Source organism: Neltuma alba, unplaced genomic scaffold, assembly GCF_004799145.2.
Source record: "Neltuma alba isolate B1F8T4 unplaced genomic scaffold, ASM479914v2 tig00010504_pilon, whole genome shotgun sequence".
NCBI lineage: Eukaryota > Viridiplantae > Streptophyta > Magnoliopsida > Fabales > Fabaceae > Neltuma > Neltuma alba.
This window is the reverse complement of record NW_021635381.1, coordinates 60,818-82,759: the sequence shown is the minus strand read 5'-3', so window position 1 is coordinate 82,759 and position 21,942 is coordinate 60,818. Positions and strand designations below refer to the sequence as shown.

Here is a 21,942-nt window from a genome sequence, read left to right as displayed (position 1 = left end):
TTCGCTGGGGTACCGGTAATGGGTTTAATAATCCTGCAGGGTGCAACTGAGATACTTTTGCCTGTTGACAAACAGAACAATGCCGAATGAAGTCGCGTATATCACGTCGCATTTTGGGCCAGAAAAATAGAGTAGCGATGCGGTGGAAAGTGCGCAAGAATCCAGAATGACCTCCTAGTTTCGAAGCATGAAACTCCAGTAAGATACGGTTGATCAACTCCGCATGGTCAGGTGGTATCACCAAACGATTTTTCCACATTAGATCACTACGTATAATGCAATAATGAGGCAGAGCACTAGGGCCTTGGAGCAACTTATCTTTCATTTGTTGGACCCATGCTGATGCTCGTACTTCCCCATAAACCCAGTCCATGAAGGTATTTTCTACTGCTGAGATCGCCATGTAAGAGGCTCTAGATAATGCATCTACTGCTTGATTACATTTGCCTGGTTTATATTCTATGGTAAATTTGTAGCCCAGTAGTTTGGGTAAGCAAGATTCCTGCTCCGGTGTCTGTATCGATTGCTCATTGAGGTGTTTGAGGCTTGCGTGATCGGTACGAATAATGAACGGATGCCCAAGCAAGTAGTGACGAAACTTCGAGACAGCCTCTGTTATAGCATACAGTTCCCGAACATAGGCGGATTGTTTCTGCAACCTGGAAGATAGTTTCTTCGAAAAAAAAGCAATTGGATGATTGGCTTGGCTCAACACTGCTCCAATCCCCTCCCCTGAAGCATCTGTTTCTAGCACAAACGGTTTGGAAAAATCCGGGAGAGCCAACACAGGTGCAGTTATTAGAGCTCATTTCAATTCCTCAAATGCAAGTCGGGCTTCACTTGTCCACACAAAGGTGTCCTTACGCAGTAAGTTGGTCAAAGGCCCTGCTATTTTTGCATAATTTCTTATAAACCGCCGGTAGTATCCACTAAGGCCCAGGAACCCTTTCAGCTGCTTGACGTTTTCAGGCGTTGGCCAGTCTTGCACTGCTCGGATTTTGGCTCCATCCATCTCTACCCCATTCTGTGATACGACATGCCCCAGATACTCAATTTTCTGACGACCAAATGAGCATTTTGCCATTTTGGCAAATAAATGATGTTTCTCCAAGCATTCTAGGACCGTTTCCACATGCTGCATATGAAGTTCCCAAGTGGCACTGTAGATCAGTATATCATCGAAAAAAATCAACACAAATCGTCGCAAGAATGGTCGAAAGATAGCGTTCATCAATGCCTGGAACGTAGCTGGCGCGTTAGTAAGCCCGAATGGCATTACGAGCCACTCATACAGACCCTGATGCGTTCGGAATGCGGTCTTCTCTCTGTCTAATTCCTTCATTAATATCTGGTGATAACCAGAACGTAGGTCCAGCTTTGAATAAAAAACAGAGCCATGTAGTTCATCTAGTAGTTCATCTACCGTAGGCATCGGGAACGCATCCCTCACAGTCACTGCGTTCAAGGCTCTGTAATCAATACAAAACCGCCACGTTCCATCCTTCTTTTTGACAAGGATTACTGGAGCTGAAAATGGGCTTGCACTTGGTTGAATTAATCCTTCCTCTAATAGTTCGGTCACCATTCGTTTAATTTCTGCCTTCTGACTCACCGGATATCGGTACGGCCGAACCTTCACAGGTCCTGTGTTCGGCAAAAGTGTTATGGCATGCTCATGGTCCCGCGATGGAGGTAATCCGTGGGGTCTATCAAATACTACTTTATGTTGCTGTAGCATGTGTAACAAGTCTGCGGGTAAATCTTCTGGCCAAACACTGTTCTTCCCAGTGTTTTCATCAGCAGTTAATACATATAACTCAGCTATACCGTCCACATGGGTGATCCGCTGTAACTGGTGGCATTGGGCCCTTAACACGGGTGACCCTCTGTACCCCTTCAAAGTCGCGACCTGTCCATCTTAGAATATTTTGATGGTAGAAGTGCTGTAATCAGACACATGGGGCCCCAATGTCTCTAACCAATCAGCACCCATTACCATATCTACTCCAGCCACCGGTAGTACATACATTGTGATGGGGATGGTTTGACCGCAGATCTGTACGGGAACGTCTACGACCTGCTTATCACTCTTCATGATTCGACCGAATCCACCCAACACCCTCAACTCCTCTGCTTGCACGACGGGTAGTCCGATGTGGTCTACCATTCGGGGGTGTAGGAAAGTATCCAAGCTTCCTCCGTCTAGCAATATCTGGACCTTCGTGCCATATATTTCACCATTGAACCGAATGGTAGCAGCTCCTTGGGTACCTCGCAACGCGTGCAATGATAAGTGATGCGTTGGAATCTCGGCCTTAGCTAATATTTCCCCCTCATCCTCTACCACGACTTCGTCATTGTCCTCCCCTTCCCCTATAAGCATCATAAGTTGTTTATTAGGGCACCGGTGTGTCGGACTGAACTTGGCGTCACACGTATAGCATAATCCTTTCTCTCTTCGAATCTGCATTTCGGCCGATGTCATTCTCTTTATCTGTGCTGCCTTGGGCGTGGGTAATAATGGTGGTAAGTTAGCCTTTCCCCCACTCAAAGAGTTTCCTGGAGTCACAGTGTTGCCCCCCATCACTGTTGAATTAGGTTTGTGAAGGACCATGGTCGTAGTGCGAGGTTTGTAACTTCCCGCTCCCCCTACTGGGTTTTCTGCAAACAGTCGCGCCAGTGCCATAGCACTTAGAACAGAGGTGGGATGCTGTACTAATACACTCCTCTTAAGCTCCGGTAGCAAGCCCCCCAAATAACAATCTAATAATGCCGGTTCAGGCACCTCTTCCGTGCGGTTGGCGAGGGATATGAATTTGTTGTTATAATCATCAAGAGCCCCTCCCACTCCTTGCTGGGTGAGTTTAAAAAGTTGTGCTCTAGCACAGTCGAACTTAGAGGGCCCATACTGCATTTCAATCGCATGAGTCAAGGAGAACCAGTTTGGGATCCGCCCTGCCTTCTTCAGCATTTGGAACCATGACAGCACATCTCCATCGAAATGAACTGAAGCAATAAGGATCTTTTGCGCGTCGCTCGCTTCGTAATATCGGAAATATTGTTCGGCCTTAAATATCCAATCCAACGCATTCGTCCCGTCGAATCGAGGGAAGTCAACCTTCATCGTCTTACCAGTATACGGGATCTGGTTAAGGGGTTGACCCCCAGATAAGCTCGATTGGAAGGTCTCCTTCATCACCGAGGATGAGGCTTGTTCGCCTTGAGCACTCAACCCGTCCATCTTCTTTGCCATCGTTTGTATCAAGTTCTCCAGCTTGTCAAATCGTTCATCCATGCGATCAAACCGATCTTTGGCTTCATCAACAAATTCGTTGGTTCTCCGCACCTCCGCTTGCAGTTCTTTCAACCGTGTGTTCTCGGCCATTTTCCGTCTCTCAACGAAAGCACCAAATGTAATGTTAACCTGCAGAGCAAATTATATTCTACGATATACTCTATTCAAAACCAGAATCTGTATTCATATATCATTCATCGATGGAATTCACAGATTACACTCATAACTGTCATAGCAGCACGCAAGAGCACGTAACAGAAAATAATCACAGAATATTCAAGGGGAGAGAGAGAGAATGTCAGAAGGGAGAGTCCGTCCACCTACACACCCTGCTTCTAACAAACTTTGTCCTTTATACTCACGCGTCATCTTCCAATTCCCTCAGTTTCCACGTTTTCTTCCTGACTCGCTGGCTCTTCCGGATATGGGTCGACATATGCTCTGGTTGTGGGCCTATTGGTCCAATTTCACGGCTTGAGTCCATTACACATATCTTGTATTCTTTCCGACTTCCAATACAGTATTGAATAACGCTTTTTCTATTTTACTCTTGGAGTGATTTACTATTTTTTGTTATAATATTCTTAGAGGCATCGAATGAGGGATAAATTTGATAAAATATGTCATGTTTTATATATTTATTGTATTTGTTTTAATATGTAAACAATAATTTTAAAGCAGCAATATAAAGTCACGGAAGGAGTCTAAAGTATCATTAAAGACTCAACACTTCTAAAAAAAAAAGAGCGGAGGGATTTTTTAAAAATATATAATAAATAAAAAATAAAAAACTATAAATCCTCATTTTATAAGGGGCTTCAAAAAGAAATAAATATTCCATGAAGTATACAAAGTAGACCCTAAAAAAAATAATGCTATAGGGTCTTGACTCTTAAGCAATGACAATAATGGAAGCTTGCAGCTTGTCATGGCAAGGAAGTTTCCTATAACCTATAATTTTCAGCAAATCCTTCAATAAATTCCTTGATAAGCTATAATTCATCGTCCAAATTAATTAATAACTTTCGCAGAGGTAGGAGATAAAACAGCTTTGTCTGGGAAGCGCAATATTTTCCTCAAACACAATTTTGAATCAATGATCACAATACCTAACATTGATGAAAGAAATCAGAAGATTCCTTCCTCTTAAATTTCCTAATCCAAATAGTTCAGCCGTGCACATATATAGTCCAATAATTAATTGAGAAAATATTTATTGGTTGCAAGTTGAAAGGCTTACCAGATATGCGCTTTTGGTTGAATGTTGTTTTTAGATTTCGAGAGTCTGGGTCCCAAAACTGTGGATTTAATTGTGTTGTTATAATGGTTAAATCAAGAGCGTGCCTCATTGAAAACCGTATTAGTGGGCCAAGTTTTTGTTAATATGGGTTGCTTGTGCTGCAAATTAATTTCTTTTAATCATGATAGGGTTTTATAATATTTAGGTCTCTTCTTTTTTATTATGGCTAATCTTTTATTTAAATAATTTTATTTAATTTAAGTGGGTATTGTAAGAAGGGTTATTACGTCTAGGAAGCTCAATATTTTGCTTAGACAAAATTTTGAATCAATTCTTTTTTTCCATTCAAAATTTGAATCAATTCATCATATATTATATAAGGGAAATGGAGGGAAGGGGAGAAAAAATTTTAATAAGCTTTATTTAAAAAATTGGAGAAATAGGTTTAAAAGTTTTTAATTAATTTTTCTTACTCTTTTATCTTACTTTTTTTTTATTAAAATTTTATAACTCCACCTCTTCAATTTTTTAAATCGAACTCTTTAAAATATCTTTCCTCCTTTCTTCTTCTTCATTTCTTTCATACCAAACATAGGGTTAGAATTGGATCTACATACTTAAATCAAAAAAGAAAAGGATCAAATTAAATATTATTATAATATTTATTATTTATGTGATATTATAATAATAGTTTTACATATTTATATGCAATATAATGTACTCAATTTTAAATTTATTTATTATTTAATATTATAAAAGCAGTATAAAAGATATCAAATCTAAATCACTCATTTGTTTTTTCCCAAGGGCGGAAATGAGATTAAGAGGAAAAGGAAAGAGGAGCTTCTGAGAAGATCCAGATGTGGTAATTCACATGAATGGCGGATGATTGTAAAGTAACTCATTTTTGTGAAAATTAAAGTTGTTTGAAGAAAAAGAGCATTATATAGCTAAAATTTTACAATAATGAAATTAAATATTTACCATGATATATATTCTTGTGAACTAAATTATTGCACTTAATCATGTTCATGTGCCAAACAGGCAAACATTATGATCTTTAACCTGTAATTGATTTTTTCTTTTGCGTCTATGAATAATTGATGATAATTCACTTGATTTAGACAAGAAAAAATGAAGTGGGCCATAAATTAAAAAAATTTAATTGAAAATTTGGTAATGGTTTTTTCCTGAGTCAACGGTATACTTCACGTGAGTGTACTGTTTTTACAATGATAATTAACTCTTTAAGCATACAAAAACGATGGTTCTTTTAGTTTTAGCGTTAGAGACGCACTCACGATATTTGCTCTTCACTTGAGTTTTTTTGTAATATTTCTTTTCTTTTCCTTTTCATGACATTTTTTTTATTTTTAAGAGACTCTTATTCATGAAAATCTTCTATTGATTTTGTATTTTAAATATTTAATCTTTTTATAATCTAATTTCTTTATATTGAAAATATCCACGCTCTTAAATTTCGTCTGCATTTTAGTTTTGGTTTTGATCAAACATTTGCGTTATACAAATTTTCTTGAATTGTGATCAAATTTATGGGCAACAATGTGCATTTAATCCTTTAATACTAGTATTATCTAAGATTTTAGTTTTGTCCCTTAATTTTATAAAATATATTTTTAGTTCTCCAATCTTAATACCTTTTGCTCCAATGATATGTTTTTGGTACTTATTATTGATATTTTAAAAAACCTGAAACTTAATATTTCACCGCAAAAAAAAAGACTTAAATATGTCAATATTTATAAATGTCTCGTGAACATTTAAAATTTCAATGGTGGAAACTTTTTTGTCTAACAAAACTTATGATATTAGGGTTAGAGGATCAAAAGGAAACTTTATAAAATTAAAGAACTAAAATAAAAACTTATGTAAAATTAAGGGAGCATAAGTACACTTTTGCCAAATTTATTTAATAGTGAGTATCTATTATAAAAGAGAGCAAATTTTCATTAAAATTATTGTCAAGTTACTTCAAGTTTCCGCAACCTCTTCATCATTATATTTATCATAATTATCATTATTGTTATTGTGTTGTTATTATTACTACTACTACCTCCCATTGTTGATTCTTATATTATTTTTCAACCATGGCCTAAGATATTTTAGAAAACAATTAAACATTTCCAATTAATCATTGTAAAGACTTAATGGCTGATGAAAACAGAGCTAATAAAAATGAACATGAATGAATGGAAAAGAAATTATGATGTAAAAAATATTTTTTAAAAATTATCTTGCATTGTCAGATAGCAGACATTATTAAAAAAAAGGTTTATGTAGTGTTTTTTGAAAAGGAAATATAATAAATATTACCAAAAACAACTGGGTTGAGATAAAAGAATTCAATATTTCATAAGTAAGGCTTTAAATTTAAGCCTGTGTATCATAAAAAGAAAAATGCTGGAAAAGTTATTTCCTACTTAGATTTAACAATAACCAAATTTAAGTTAGATAAGTTGAATTCCAAACTCATTGAAATCGTGATAGGTTTTATAACTTACAGCATGCTTAAATGTACCTGTAAACTATTTATCAATAAAATCGTAATTAATATATATATCGATATTATATATTAGCATTTAAGCTCACCCGCTTATGAGATGTGAGCCAACTTCTTTCAAATTAAACACTTCGAATTTTATTTTGACAAAAGTTTTCTCTAACTATATTCAATTTGATGCCTTAATTCTGAAAACTGAAAAGCATTTTTTCAATCATCTAATCCTAAAAACATTATGTTAGTTTCAAATGATGATTTTTTGTACTAATTATTATTATTTTTTAAAATTAAATTTAATATGTCAACATTTAAAAATATTTTATCAACATTTAAAATTTCTCTACCAGCATTTTATCTTAGTACCTTAGAGCTAATGAATTAAAAAAAAAACATTTTATAAAATTAAGAGATAAAAACAAATTCTACGCACAAGCATATCCAATTGGTTCAAACTTTATATGTGAAATATTAATGTGCATACTTTTTTTTAACAAGGATTCAAATATTAATTTTACAACATGTAAGGAACAGCGTCTTTCCCTTACATTCAATGAAGTCAAAGAACTACGCATACACTATTGCTTTCTGTCAGCCTTATTACACATGCCTAAAGGAGCGTTAGTTTTCTAGATCTCCTTGTATTTCAGGCCTCAATGGATCTCAATAACCTGTTACTTTAGGCTTTTACCGTTTTGACTATCCACTTGTGGAAACGACAATGTTTAGAGATGGATAGACAAAGTGTTAGATCAAATACGGACAAACGACACAGAAGAGCTGGGCCATAAGGGGATGGAGTAACGCATGATTTAATGAGCCTGAACCCTTCACCATACCTTGAGTGTGAAACCCGTCGTTTTCGGATCAGGGAATCCGAAGAACCGAGAATTTATCAATATAAATCGGGATCAATAGACATGTAATGATGTCGTTTGGGGAATTATATACTGTCGGCTGACATAAATTAAGGTTTAAGCTAAATCAAATTAAACTGATCATTAAAATATAACCATATAAATCGTTTGGCAAAAAAATAAGGGCAAAGATGTAATTTTAATCCTGATTTTATTTCTCATGTGTAATTCCACTCCTGATCTTTTTTCTTTTTTTGCAATTTTACCCTCATGGTTAAAAATGCAAAACAAAATCAGGAGTAAAATTGTATGTAATAAATAAGATCAAGATTAAAATTATATTTTAAAAAAACAATAATCACATATAAAACCAAAACAAAGCCAAAAAAACCATGGTTATCTCACAAGCTATTATTGCATGCCTTTCAACTATATTTTTCTAAAAATTTATTCAAACGCCTTATTTTGATTAAATTAATTAAGGAGAATTGCTATAAAGTTTTTAAGAAATAATTGCTAAGTAGCATGTAATGATAAGTTCTAATACTCAATTGTTTATTTGTTATTGGGATGTTTAGAAATTTTTTTTTTTGAGGCCTCATGGTAATTTTTTGAATTTTTTTATAAAAATATTTTTTCCAATTAATTATGTTTATAAATCAATTTTATAAGCTCAATGCATATGAAGCATGTGGATATGAGAAACATGGTTGATTGTCTCATAATTGACTTTAATTAATTATTTTTTATGAGATTTGAACAATTGTTTTAATCATAAATTCTGCCAAATAAAAAAGAATATCAATTTTATAAACATAAACTTATAAGAATAATTATTTTAGCCTAAAAAGTTAAAATACAAAATAACGTGATGCGGTTGATTTTCTCTAAATTGAAAATTTTAGATGACATCTTAACCATGCACGATTATAAGAATCAGACTGAATTAGTCAATTCAGTTGGACAATCACATAAAATAATTTAAATAGATTAAAATCTTTCCGGAGCAGATCGCTTTTAAAACTGCTTTAAAACTAATAAGATGGTAATAACTTAAAAAATTTGATTAGTTAAAGCTTAAAGACTTCAACTTCGACAACATTATTACCTTTTTTTCCCCCGTACACTTTTCTAATAATTTTTGGAGTTAAACGTTTTCCTATATTTTATTGTTAGATTTTTTTTATTTTTCTACAAAATTATTCATATTCTTAAATTAAATACGCAATTAAGTGATAAAAGATATGGATATTGTAAAACCTCTTATTGTAAATTTACTTGACATCCTTGGGAATGAACATCTACAAAATACAAATAATAACCTTTTTTTTGTGCTATAAAACAAGTAATGACTATGTGTTTAAATACTGCGAAGAGAAAAATACACATTAAAAGAGTTTTTTTCCTCAGACATTAAAAGAGTTACATCTTAGATAGATCCAAGAATATTTAAATCTGCATTAATTAATAATATCTAATGCAATACCCTTTACACGACTATAAAACTAGTGATGACTCATGAACTTGAATGTTGTGAACAGGGGGAAAACATGTTGCGAGAATAACTTTATTTTATACTTAAAAGGACTTAAATATTATATTACTCAATAATATCAATATAAGATATAGAAAAATATTTTAGATCTCAAAATCCAACCCATGAAGTTCTCCAGTAACAGAGGATGCATCAGCGAAAGAAAATCCAGATTGGAAAAAATATTGACCACAAAATAATACTCCTCCGGTCCTTAATATAAGACTCATTTAACTAATTTGATTAGATTAAGAAAATTATATAAGTTAGTTAATTATAAGAAATGTGACACGTTTTTCCTAAAACACCATAATCATTTTTCTTAATACTCACTCTCCCTCTTCTACTTAATTATGGTTGAGAGAGTATCTATAAGGGTAATTTAGAAAAGATTGATAAATATGAGAAATGAGTCTTATATTTAGGATCAAAACCAACTCAACAATTGGGTCCTATATTAAAGATCGGAGGAGTATTACTTTCCATATTAAATGTATACGTTAGACAACTAATTAATAAATATTAAAAAATTAATTAAGTTATTTTTTACCAAAACAAAAAACTTATTGGCTTCCCTATATTGCCATTTTAATCATTTACATGTAGAATTACTCCCTGGACGATAAATTCTCTTATATATGCAATCAAGAGGAACAGTTTAGGGAAAAAAATTATTTGTAAGATAAAATAGATTAAAGTCGTATATTTAGTATCAAAACAAATCTTTATATTGAGTCTTATATTTAGAACTAGACAAACTATGATGCTTATAGCTAAAAAAAAAAAGAAAAAAACTCAGTCTAAATTATGAGGATTATTTTATGATGTGAGGCTTCATATTTAGTATGGACCCGCAGATCATTACTCATCTATGTTTTGGTGGAGTCATGGAAATAACATAAGACAACCTAGCAGTTGCATTCCAAGGAATATTTTCCGCCGTATTTCCTATAATTACTTTTTAATTTTTTATTCATTTATTTATTCCTTCCTTTCTTCTAATCTATGTGGGGTTTTATTGTTGTTCATGTGAGTTATGGGACAAACATTATTCTATTATGGGAAGATTGGAATTTTTTTAATGAACACTTTAGCATTTAGTCCTTTTATTTATATTTTATAGCGTCTTCTTATTTTAGGACCCTTTCCCCATGATGAAATTATAATTTATATTTCTGTTGTCTTACCTTTCTCATCGTTGAGAATAACTTTCGCCTTACGCTAATTAATAATAGTCACTTTTTGTGGACAAATATGATAGATTTCTTAAAATATATTATCTCAATTTTCATGGATTAAAAGTGTCAATATGCTAAATAAAAATAAATAAAAACGGTCTAAGATTTATTAAGCGAATGAATCTTGTGCCTTCAACTTTTTTGACCATAGTTTTATACGTATTTTTTTAATTAATTAAAAACATTATTTGACTGGATCCCATAAATTAGAGATAAAAATTGATAATATTTAAATTATATATATTTTTAATCAATTCTTAATATGAATACAATTTTTTTATACTTTGAAAGAATTATGTGGGAGCATGTACATTGTACCATAGAGAAAAAAGTTGCTCATAGTCTGTAAATAGAACAATTATTTATTTAATTATCTTTTTTGCCAACAAATAGCACAATTATTTATAAATTGTATAGTTTATATGTATGTTGATACTGATGTGTACCTTGTAAATATTTATTTTTAACAATGCATTCATATTTTTTATATTCTGAAACAATGTGAACCTCGGGTACGTTTATTGCTGATCATATAAATTTTAATTTTTTAATTTTTATATAAATTATAGTTCTATGGTATTATTTAAAAAATTATATTTATTTAATACTGATATTCATTGAATTTAAACAATTAGAAAATTTACAAATTAAATTTAGATCTACGAAAACTCATGGGATCCAAACAAGTTACAAGATGGGAATAGCTGTTACGAGCGAATATATATAAATTTGTGTCAATTTTCAAAGATTGAATTCAATTAAAAATTAATATCATTATAAATCAATGTACAACTTATTACAATTTACAAGGGGCATTTCTGCAAACCATAAATGATATGAGATCATATTTCGTATATCGTATGTGAAAAATACATTAAAATTGTATCTAGCTTAACAATTTTTTGTACACAACATACATGAATTTTAAAAATGACCTTTTTCACAAAAATAAGAAATAAAATGATCTGATATTGTTTTGTTTTTGTTTTGTGTTTTTTTTTATAAAAAAAGTAGCTTCTCAAACTCATGCGTAAATATGGACTGTACAAAAGTGCCAAGGTACAGTATCGCATTATTGGGTGGCAAAAAACAGGAGAGGTCGGGCCCACAGAGAGACGTGAATCCATTGTCTAATGTTGTTTAATAATTGGCTTCATAAACATATATGCCCCACACTCACAAGACAACTTTGCATGTGAATTCCCATTAGCAAGATGACAATTAAAGACCTTATAAAAAACATATTGATGATAATTAAATTCCTTAAAGTATAGAAATTCAAACAAAAAATCATGTCTTTGGATAATAAAATAAATAAACAAATACTTGTCTTATTCTAAATGTAGGAGTTAGTTAAAGATCAACTTGATTTTGATTCTAAATATAATATTTTAATCTATTTCATTTATCATATTTATTTTTTTCTTAAACTAATTTGTTTAAGTTATAAAAAGATATACTGCCTCTAATCTTAATTATAAGACTTTATTTGTAGTTTACAAACAAGGTTTTATAATTATGATTGGAGGTAGTATAATTTACTATCATATAAGAGTAATTTACAGAGATCATGTCAACTTTTCTAAAAGGATAGAGATGCAATTTTACTGCAAATCTTATTTCTCAAGTGTAATTTTACTCACGATTTTTTTAGTGGTACAATTTTATCCTAACAGTAAGTTAATATCAGATATTATTTCCAAGTGTGATGCGAAATATTTTCAACTTATTTTTCAGCTTTTAGCAATCATAAATTCATTTTAGAATAATAATTAAATCTTAAAATGCTTTAATGACCCAATGTCTTACCTCGCAAAATTTAAAAAAAATTTAACTTATGTTTCAGTTTTCGATAGTCATAAATATAGTTCAGAACAATAATTAAGTCCAAAGCTCTAACAAGTACTATTTTCGACTGGCAAAAAAAAAAAAAAACTATTTTCAAGTGGAAAACATTTTTTCAATTAACTTGTAAGTGGATGGATTAAAAGTATAAAATAATTAAACTTAAAAAAGCATCGACCTTCGACCCCCATATGGGAAGACTATTCAGTAATCTTAAGAAAACTTACAAAATTAAAAAATCTTATTAATTGTTTTGAAAAAAGTAAATTAACAAATAACAAGGCATCACTGCATGATAAAAATGATATTGTTTATGATGTTTTTATATCATATATAAATATATGGATTACTATTTTATTAAAATATAAAAAATACTTTTTGCCATAAAACTATCACACTGTTATGTTATTTTGTAATATACTTTCCTACGGTTTCCATTCTTTATGTAATATAAAAATCTTATAAAACTACAATTTTCATCGTTTATAAACATTATGACACAATTTAAATTTCGTATAAACTGAAAGCCAACAATAATCTAGTAAATCATGAAAATACGTTGGGGAAAAAAATAAAATCATTAAACTACTAAAAATCTAATTAAAAAAAATCTATTGCCCATTTTAGCACTTAATTCCACCAGGATTGAACAGTACCTGTATATGCCTCTCATCTTTGGAGTTCAACAAGTGGACTAAAATTTTTAGGGTCTTTTTTTATTTCCTTCGGTTACCTTTTTAGGATTTAAAAAATAGTAAGTTGACTCGAGAAAATAATTGTAGCTCAAGCATTAAAAAAAATAAAAGTAATGTCTTTACCCAAAGTGGCAGAGGTAATGCTCTAATCAACCAAGATTTCTCTCAATGCAATTTAAGGGACAACAAAACTATAGTGGATTCCACTTGTCATCAATCCAAAACCCTAGTTTGTATATTTTCCCCAGATTATACGGATTGATAGGATTGAAAAGGATACATACTACATGATGTCTTTGGGATTGCTGTGTAGTGCTTTCCTTCAAGAGAGATTATATGGTCCTTACTAATCTCTTTTCTTTAAAAAACAGTTTTGAAGGATAAAATTTTAAGTTTTTAATTAACTTTCTTAATAAAAAATGATCAACTATATTATATGCAAAAAAGTACATAAAAATAACCGCACACCGTACAACAAAATCAAAAGAAAATTTACAATGCATGCCTGCCATGGAAGGCAACTCTGAAGCGAGAAAAGACCAATACATGCCGAAGAATTAAATTAATTACTTAAGTTATATTATTGACAAAAATATTCATGACAAAAGAAATTCAAATATCAATATATTATAAATTTTAAGCATATACAAAAAACGATATTATATATATGCATGATAAAAATATAAAGCATGGGTATGACTATTTTTAAGAACAGCACTAAAATTGTATAATCATTTGAAATAAAAAATTAATATATTGTAAATTAGGAAAAGCATACTATGCTTTCTCACAGTTTTTTTTATCAAGATTTTTTTTTCATCACGTCAATTAAAGTAATAACAATTTAGAAAATTTTGATTGATGCCTTACTATGTATGTGTATGTGTGTAAATCAAATAAACTCTCAATTAATAAGAAGTATTTAAAAGAAAAAATTACAAGCTGTGCTAAAGTGTGAAAACTAGATAACCTTGTAAAGAAGAAAAGTATGACCCGGACAGTAAGTGAAAAACAAACACACACCAATCACTGTTGAATTAATAATAGTACTACGGGGATATATATATATATATATATATATATATATATATATATGACCCTTATCCTACAGAGTTCATAAAAGTGGCTAAATTCCTCTCTTATCAAAGCTCTTTATTTTTTTATTTTATCAAAGCCATTGAAGAGCTCTTCAGCACTGAGATTCTATCACTTTCCTTCACTTTCTCTCCATCTCTCTCTCATTATAAGGACACTCCCTCGTTCTTTCTCTCTGTCTCTATCACTCGCTCTGCAGATTGGTATATACCCAGAGAAGAAGAAGAAGCTGCAGAGAGATCATCGATCGCCATGGGAGGGAAGCTTAGCAAGAATGGAGGAGAAGGAGGAAGGTACTATTACAGCTGCGAGAAGGAAATGATGAATCTGAAACACAGGGTGAAGGTTCTGCAAGAGGAGATAAAGAGCGTGATGGCGGAGAGGGAGAGAGAGTACATGAACTGTGAGAGAGAGATAATGATGTTTGCTATGAAGGAGACTGAGTGGAGGAGAGAGAAGGAGAAGCTGAGGCAGGAGGTGGCGCAGCTGAGGAAGACGGTGGAGGAGAGAGAGGAGAAGATAAGAGAGATGATGAAGAGGGACAAAATGGGAATAATGGAAAAAGGTGAGGATAATAGTAGGAAAGAATGGGAATTAATGGGGACGAAGCTTCTGGTTGAGAAGATGAAGGAGGAAAGAGCAAGAAGAGATGAAGCTGTAGAGAAGTGGAAACAACTTTATCTGGAAATTAAGACTGAGTTGGATGACCTCATTCAGAGAACTTATAATGGTATGTGTATATCTGAATCAGATTCTTTTAGATTTGAGAATTATTATAATTATGTGTAATCGAGTCCGTTTCAGTCTACCCAAGAGATTTGGGCAAATTAAAGTTTTTGCATTTTTAGGTGTAAAGAGATTCAATTAAAGTAGTTAAGGAGCGGCAATTTTGGTTTCTTGAATTTGTTCGTATTTATAAGAGGCACTAATAACTTGTTTGAAATCGTTGGTATCATTTTTTATTATTACCTCATTAATTATTTATTAATTCTACTAAATTAATTATTCATGCTCTTTCACATTCATACTCGCCCTCTATAATTAAAGATGTTTTTGAAAACATAAATTATATTTTTCTTACATATTTCTTATTTTCAATTGATTCAACTTTTTAATTTATGAAGTTCAGTTATTTGTATTTCACAAACACACCGGAGAGAGTAATGTTTCCAGAGCTTAGCTGAGTAATGTTTATGTTGAACTACAGAATTTCTGGAAAGTAATTATATGAGTTGAACATTTGTATGTTTCTTTTTAAATTAAATTAAAAAGGCACACATTAATTAATTGATTGAACAGATTTATAGTATTTGCATTATTTTGTGCTTGAGTTCACCCTTTTAGGTAATAATTTTACTTGGCATTCCCTTAACTATCATTGCTTAATTACAATGGTACGTCTGTTCCTATTAATTTTTTTGTTTTAAAATAACTTTTTCTTTTACGGATTTACATTTTTTTTCCTTTCACTCTATTCTATTCGATATGCAAAAACAACCCAACACCTACCCGTAACTGTAAGTTGATTTTCCGTTTCAACTAATTAAATTAATAAATTCAAGCATTCAGTAGTTGGGAGGTTGGTTGCCTTTCACTGTCCTTCTTTTAAGTTAGCCTTGAAAGAAGAAAATGTACCATTGAATTTTTGCGTGTGTATTTTTCCAGAAGCCTAGATCCCTCATACAGCTTTATATACGAACCATTCAATGTAAGTTTCAACAAAATAAATTTTTTGAAGTAAAAAAAATTAGTTAAAAAAAGGAAAATTAATAAAACTTGGGGGTACGGATCTGATATGACGGTTTATATTAAATATAGATATTTATTGAATTCGAGTCATTCCTGCGCATCTTAATTATTTGACTTTTTGATGATATGTAGGTGATGGATTATGCTGGAAAGCAGAAGAAAATGAGGTGCATATTGAGAAAATGAAGACAGAATTAGAAGATAAGGAAGGAACAATCAAGTCTCTAAAATCTCAATTGGACTCATTGGAGCAAGAAAAGATTAAAAAGGAGAGAGAGTTTGATTTGTTGAGACAAAGCTTGAGAATCATGAATGGCAATAAGAGTTTACTTCAGACGAAAGAGAAGCTCTTGAAATCCAAAATTGTCAGATAATTAAGATTAACTTGTTGCTTTAACTTGTAAAATAAAATTCTCTATAATATTTTGTCAGTTAAGCAAAAAAGTTGGTCCCGCCTATGTGAGATTTACATATGTAAAGGTCAGACTTTACTTTTCCCTTCCTTTCCCCCCCTCCATTTTGCCTTTACTTGTTACTTTCAGAGATCTTAATTCGAATATGTATATGTATTTTTGCATACGTACTTCATGGTAATTTTATTATTTGCATAAAAAAGTGCAAGTGAATTCTATTTTTTAAATTAAAAAAAGAAAAGGGTAATTTATTTCTTGGATTGTGAGATAGACAAGAAAAGGAGAAGCAAGATAATGATTTTCTATTTTTGTTCTTTTTGAAATTTCCCTTACTTTCTTGTGTAGATGCAAACAAATTCATATCTGAGAGAAGCTTCCATTCACCTTATGATAGAGCAATAAGCTAAAAGTGTTGCCATGATTAATAATTAATTGGCCATTTCCACCTAATTCTCTGTTCATCTTTCAGTTATCATTATTATATATTTTTTAATGTGGAAATAGGTAAATGAGGCATTAATCCAACTTTGAATAACAAGAATAAAATTATTTTCTTTAATCAACACTATTATTAGTCAAATAGAAGGGATTTGATATTGTTTTAAAGACTACAATTTATATTTAATCCTTTAACTTTACACAAATATTCAATTTGGTCCATTAACTTTAAAAAATATATTTTAATCATTTAATCCTAAAATTATTAGTATTAATGATAATTTTTTTGGTAATAATCATAATTATTTTAAAAATTAAAGTTAATATGTTAGCATTTGAGAATATTTTATTAACATTCAAGATATTAATTTCATCATTTTCTGTTAATAATTTTAGGATTCAAGGACTAAATATACTTTTCAAAAATAAGGAATCAAACTGAAATTTTTTATAAAGTTAAAAGACTAAAAATATATTTTATCTATTATTAAAAAATTGAATTATAATTTTAGGAAACTACGATAGTTCCAAATATTGCATAATTCTTATAATTACAAAAAAAATCAATATAAATTCTACTAATAAAAAGATGGTTCAATTATTAAAAAAGAGCATGGTTTAAATCGCACAATAATGGGTAATTTATAAGAATTTTGTTTAGCACTTTAAGACACGTCTCCTTCTTTCTTGACATGCCTTTAAATCTTAACTTTTCCAAATCAGTCATCATCAATATTTAAGTAAAGCCCAGGGACTTTCACTGTTTTACTATTAATTTAATTTTCTAATTAATAAATAGTGGTTTTCCAGTTAGTCTAAACAATGCTCCAATCTGACCCTCTCAAATAGTTATATGAATATATATATATATATATATATATTGTTATTCGGACTAGTCATGTTTTTAAACGCAACAATTACTTTTATTTAGTAAAAGAAAAATAAATATGTAATAGTCAAATTAAATGTCAACAGAATGATAGATTTAAAGCAATTTTTCATTGGGATCGCATCCAAATTAAGTAGAGCTAATAATAAGTATTGCTTCAGGGGCAGAAGATGCTTCAATAGTCACTTGTTTCACAAAACAACAAACGAATTATATCTGTCAAGAAGGTCCCATTTCTGATAAAATATGTGTGTGAGGAATCTAAAGCATTATTGCTTCTGCTTTATGTCAATATTTATTTTAACTTTTTTTAGTACAAAATTAGCTTTCATGTCCCATAATGCTTTCTAGCTATCACATACTCGTGACAAGTTTCGCATATTTTGTTTTTTCCTTTTTTCTTTTTGCAAAAGTTTAAAATTCAAATTAACAAATAGTAATTCAAATCTCATTCTCTTGTGTACATATAAAGTAATTGGGGTCATGCTGACATCATTTATAGGGATCTGAAGTTTGACTGTTTAAGCAGTAGCTTAAAAATTAAAAAAAGAAGAAATATGTAAGTTCAATAATTTCACTATATTTTTAATTATTTTTCTAATGTTTTATTTTTTTAACCAAACTTGTAATTTTTTATTTGGTCCTTACAATTTGTTCAATTATAAGTATCCGTCTTTATATTCATAATTTATTAGTGATTTGTAAAAGAAATAACGGTAGTAGCTAATGATGTGCCTCCAACTTGGCATATACTAATTTTGCCACACATGTCCAAATAGAATCAAAATAAATCAGCTTACATATTATTTATGGATATATGGAGAGGGTCATGAGTGTAATAAATTTTTGTATTTTTACGTTGATCATAAATAAATGGGTAAAGTTGCATCAGTACTCTCTGATTTCATTTCCTAGGTACATATAGTATCCTGATCTTATTTTCTTAGTATATACAACATCTTGATATTATTTTTGAGTTACATCTAGTACCTTGATCTTTAGAATGCTATATGCACTAAAAATAATATTAAAGTGCTGTATGCACCATAAAAACAAAATCAGAGTGCTGAATACACCATAAAAAGATTATGATATAATAAATGCATCCAAAAAATAAGATCCGGGTATTGGATTCACCTTTATCCTTAATAAATTTTATTTTTCTAAAAACACTTTATTTTTTATTTTGTCTTAATTTACATATTGCTTAATTAACATTCATATCAATTATGATTAATTGATTCCTTATAATTGAGAAAACCGTAAAGATCTAAAGATCTACAGAAAGGGGAAAGAAAACATGATTAAAAGAAAGGTAAGATTATAAGACCTCATAAATTTAATTTCCACAATGTTATTTTTTTTAACACTGTCCTTAAGAGTATTCAAGGTTTTTATTCAATATAATTCAGCCCTAGTTGGTTTTAGTTTATTGGATTCTTAACACTACTTAATTTCTTGATGTATTTGTCCAAAGTTAATTAAATTTCCCTGTGCCGAAATCTATTGTCCTAGATTTGAAACACAAGTCTAGTTTTTTTTTGGTCAAAAAACACAAGTCTAGTTTATTTAATAAAAGGAAAAATATAATAAGTCAAATCCAAACATATGGACAGCTATCAATTTCCTTGATTGCGAACTATTGGAGGTATATTGGGTGAAAGGGGACATGTGACAACAATAATTACGAATGCCGTGAAATGCATCTTAATATGGACGGCTAGCTTAGTAATAATATTACAAATACTTTAGGGTGTTTTATGAACTTTAACTCAAAAATTCTAATACAATGTGATTTTTTTTTTTATGAATTAATACAATGTGGTTTTAATGAGTAAGGAGGGGGGGGGAATCAAAAGTCCCTGCTCAGCACTGAATGTCATTATATCAGTTGAAACAATGGTTTTTTTTTTTAATTTTGTTTTTTGGTCAGAGAAACAATGGTTTCAGAGTTAAGAGTTTAATCTTATTTAAATCGGGATCAACATAATTATAATTAAAATGATATGATGCCTAAAATATTGAAAAAATTATGTATAACCTTTAAAAAGTGATATTTAAATAAAAATATATTAATTCACAAATAAATAAAATAGTCATTATAAAACCATATATAATCTAAAGATACTGTTATTGAGGGCTGGCTTGATTTTTTGTTTTCAAAACCGTTTTTAATTTTAAAAAATAAAAAAAAACAAATGTTCTGAAAAAACAAACGTGTTTTTGGTTGTGCTGTAAAAAAAAAAAAAAAAAGAACTCAAAATTATCTTTTTCATGTATTTCTATTTTTTGTCTACTATATTAGAGACGAGGCAAATGACATTGTATTTTGAGAAAATTAATCTTTTACTGTATTTTGAGAAAATTAATCTTTTACTCCTTTAAATTTTAACTCATTTATAACTTAATCTCTCAACTATGACTCGGTGTAACTCATTCCATGAACTTTTAATTTGTCTATGACTTAGTCTCTCGAGTTTTCACTTTTTATATTATCATCGTTATTATTTATAATTTCATATGAGGCGGCGAAAATTCTTTCCAATTGAGTTACAACTGAGCTCCACATGTTCTTTTTTTGAAAAATTAAATAAAAGAAGCTTTAAGCTTCTCATAACTCCGATTTTTCGCATTCCATTCTGTTTTATGACTTGCACATCATGAAACCTAGACTTTATATTAAACCTCAAATTAGTTCTTAGTAACTAAGAACCGGATGTAGTATTAAGAAGATAGAGTTATAATAGATTAATCATGGTGTCCTAATCTAACAAGGCATAACGAAATTTAGTTAGACGACTTGGGTTTATAATACTTGCAAGAATTGAGTCATTGTCTGTTAGCCTATTCTTTTTTTCCCTTCTTTTCAAGTTAGAGTGACAGTCATTAATAAACCGAAGTTACAAGTAAGGATAAACCCGAAACTTCTCGCACAAGAGTTTTGGTTTTGATAGCCTACCTATTCTATTCAATATAAGAATGCAAAAGAGGCCTTTTAAAAAAATTATTCACTAATTTAAAACACCACTAATCCAACTATATAAGAGAAGCAGTTTGATAATTATTTAGTCAAAGATTTAAATTGAAATAATTAAGGGCACTTGGGCCCTCCTTCCTTGGTCTTCCAATTGTTATAGCAAGGACACTCTTCCTTGTGACCATATGTTCCTGAAGGCACACATAAACACTTCAGGCAACATTTATTGCAGAAAGTCAAACATGCCTTCTTGTACTGTGTATCTGAACATCGATAGTCACATGCCCCAGCACATTCTGAATCATTCCAAATTAATTAATTATCATTAGTATAGTTATATAATTCGCCGGTCAAAAAGTATAGTTATATAATTCTAATTAACCAATTAAAATATCACATTAATTGAATTTTATCAACATTTCTTATATATATGTAAAATTTTTATACTTACCTTCTGGGCGAAGTGATCCTTCTCCACCAGCCTGAACGTTTTTAAGAAAGGAAATTTAAGAAAAACAAATTTAGATTTGCAGTCATATACAAAGATATATATAAATTGCATTCAAATTTAAAATGATCAATAAATGTAATGATTGATTAATAATTTATTAAGGGTTTCAAACACAATGGATTTAGTAAATGTTTTAAAAGAAGTTACAATTTTTATCCAAAATATTAATAACTAATATGTGTGTGTAATATAATTATTGGGTTGGATGGCAAAAAAAATTATCATTATTGGATATATCATGGCTTAAAAAATGAAACAATAAATAAATTACATATTAAAAGTCCATAGAAACAAATCCATAAATTCTCAGTGGATTTGGATTTAGCAAAAGATGAATAGAACAAAAGAGAAGCAGCTGCAAGATATACAGTAAAAAGCCAGCCATTTGCATTAGTAGAACATTATATTTTACTTTGAGCAATTATGAAAATTGGTCTCTTATCAAATCCAAATCCATTCGTTATTACATGTAAAAAGTTAAAGAAAAAGCCCTAAAAAATAAATCCAAAAATAAATAAAACACTAAATTAAAAACAAAAATGAAAGGAGAGATCACAAGAATGGACTCACATGAGCAACCTGAATGACAAAAGAGGCAGACAGGAATACAAGAAGAAATGTAGAACGAAGAATCACAGAATTTGCCAT

The 21,942-nt window shown here is 30.6% G+C and overlaps 2 protein-coding genes across 3 annotated transcripts; one reads left to right on the top strand and one right to left on the bottom strand.

Annotated features, from left to right (window-relative positions):
- The first annotated feature begins 3,352 nt into the window (after nucleotides 1-3,352).
- On the top strand, nucleotides 3,353-16,643 carry LOC114756790 (histone-lysine N-methyltransferase, H3 lysine-79 specific-like). 2 transcript variants are annotated; one of them, XM_028945736.1, is made up of 4 exons: nucleotides 3,353-3,357; nucleotides 4,232-4,234; nucleotides 14,686-15,047; nucleotides 16,199-16,643. In XM_028945736.1, exons 3-4 carry the CDS (start codon nucleotides 14,690-14,692, stop codon nucleotides 16,438-16,440), a joined length of 600 nt encoding a protein of 199 aa, XP_028801569.1. In that variant the 5' UTR covers nucleotides 3,353-3,357; nucleotides 4,232-4,234; nucleotides 14,686-14,689; the 3' UTR covers nucleotides 16,441-16,643. The 2 variants fall into 2 exon arrangements, with proteins under 2 accessions (XP_028801569.1, XP_028801568.1); XM_028945735.1 differs by lacking the exons at nucleotides 3,353-3,357; nucleotides 4,232-4,234 and having other exon boundaries at nucleotides 14,415-15,047.
- A 4,254-nt stretch (nucleotides 16,644-20,897) lies between these two features.
- LOC114756782 (gibberellin-regulated protein 12-like) lies at nucleotides 20,898-21,942 on the bottom strand. The gene is made up of 3 exons (XM_028945722.1): nucleotides 21,865-21,942; nucleotides 21,235-21,265; nucleotides 20,898-21,079 (listed from the first exon to the last, which is right to left on the bottom strand). Exons 1-3 carry the CDS (start codon nucleotides 21,940-21,942, stop codon nucleotides 20,898-20,900), a joined length of 291 nt encoding a protein of 96 aa, XP_028801555.1.

What these genes read in the sequence shown, in the direction of transcription:
- LOC114756782 (XM_028945722.1), bottom strand. Translation starts at nt 21,942, where the DNA reads ATGGCAAATTCTGTGATTCTTCGTTCTACATTTCTTCTTGTATTCCTG. An exon ending in TTGTCATTCAGGTTGCTCAT is followed by an intron (nt 21,266 to 21,864) that starts GTGAGTCCATTC and finishes AAAAACGTTCAG; the next exon opens with GCTGGTGGAGAAGGATCACT. An exon ending in AGGATCACTTCGCCCAGAAG is followed by an intron (nt 21,080 to 21,234) that starts GTAAGTATAAAA and finishes GGAATGATTCAG; the next exon opens with AATGTGCTGGGGCATGTGAC.
- LOC114756790 (XM_028945735.1), top strand. Translation starts at nt 14,570, where the DNA reads ATGGGAGGGAAGCTTAGCAAGAATGGAGGAGAAGGAGGAAGGTACTAT. An exon ending in CATTCAGAGAACTTATAATG is followed by an intron (nt 15,048 to 16,198) that starts GTATGTGTATAT and finishes GATGATATGTAG; the next exon opens with GTGATGGATTATGCTGGAAA.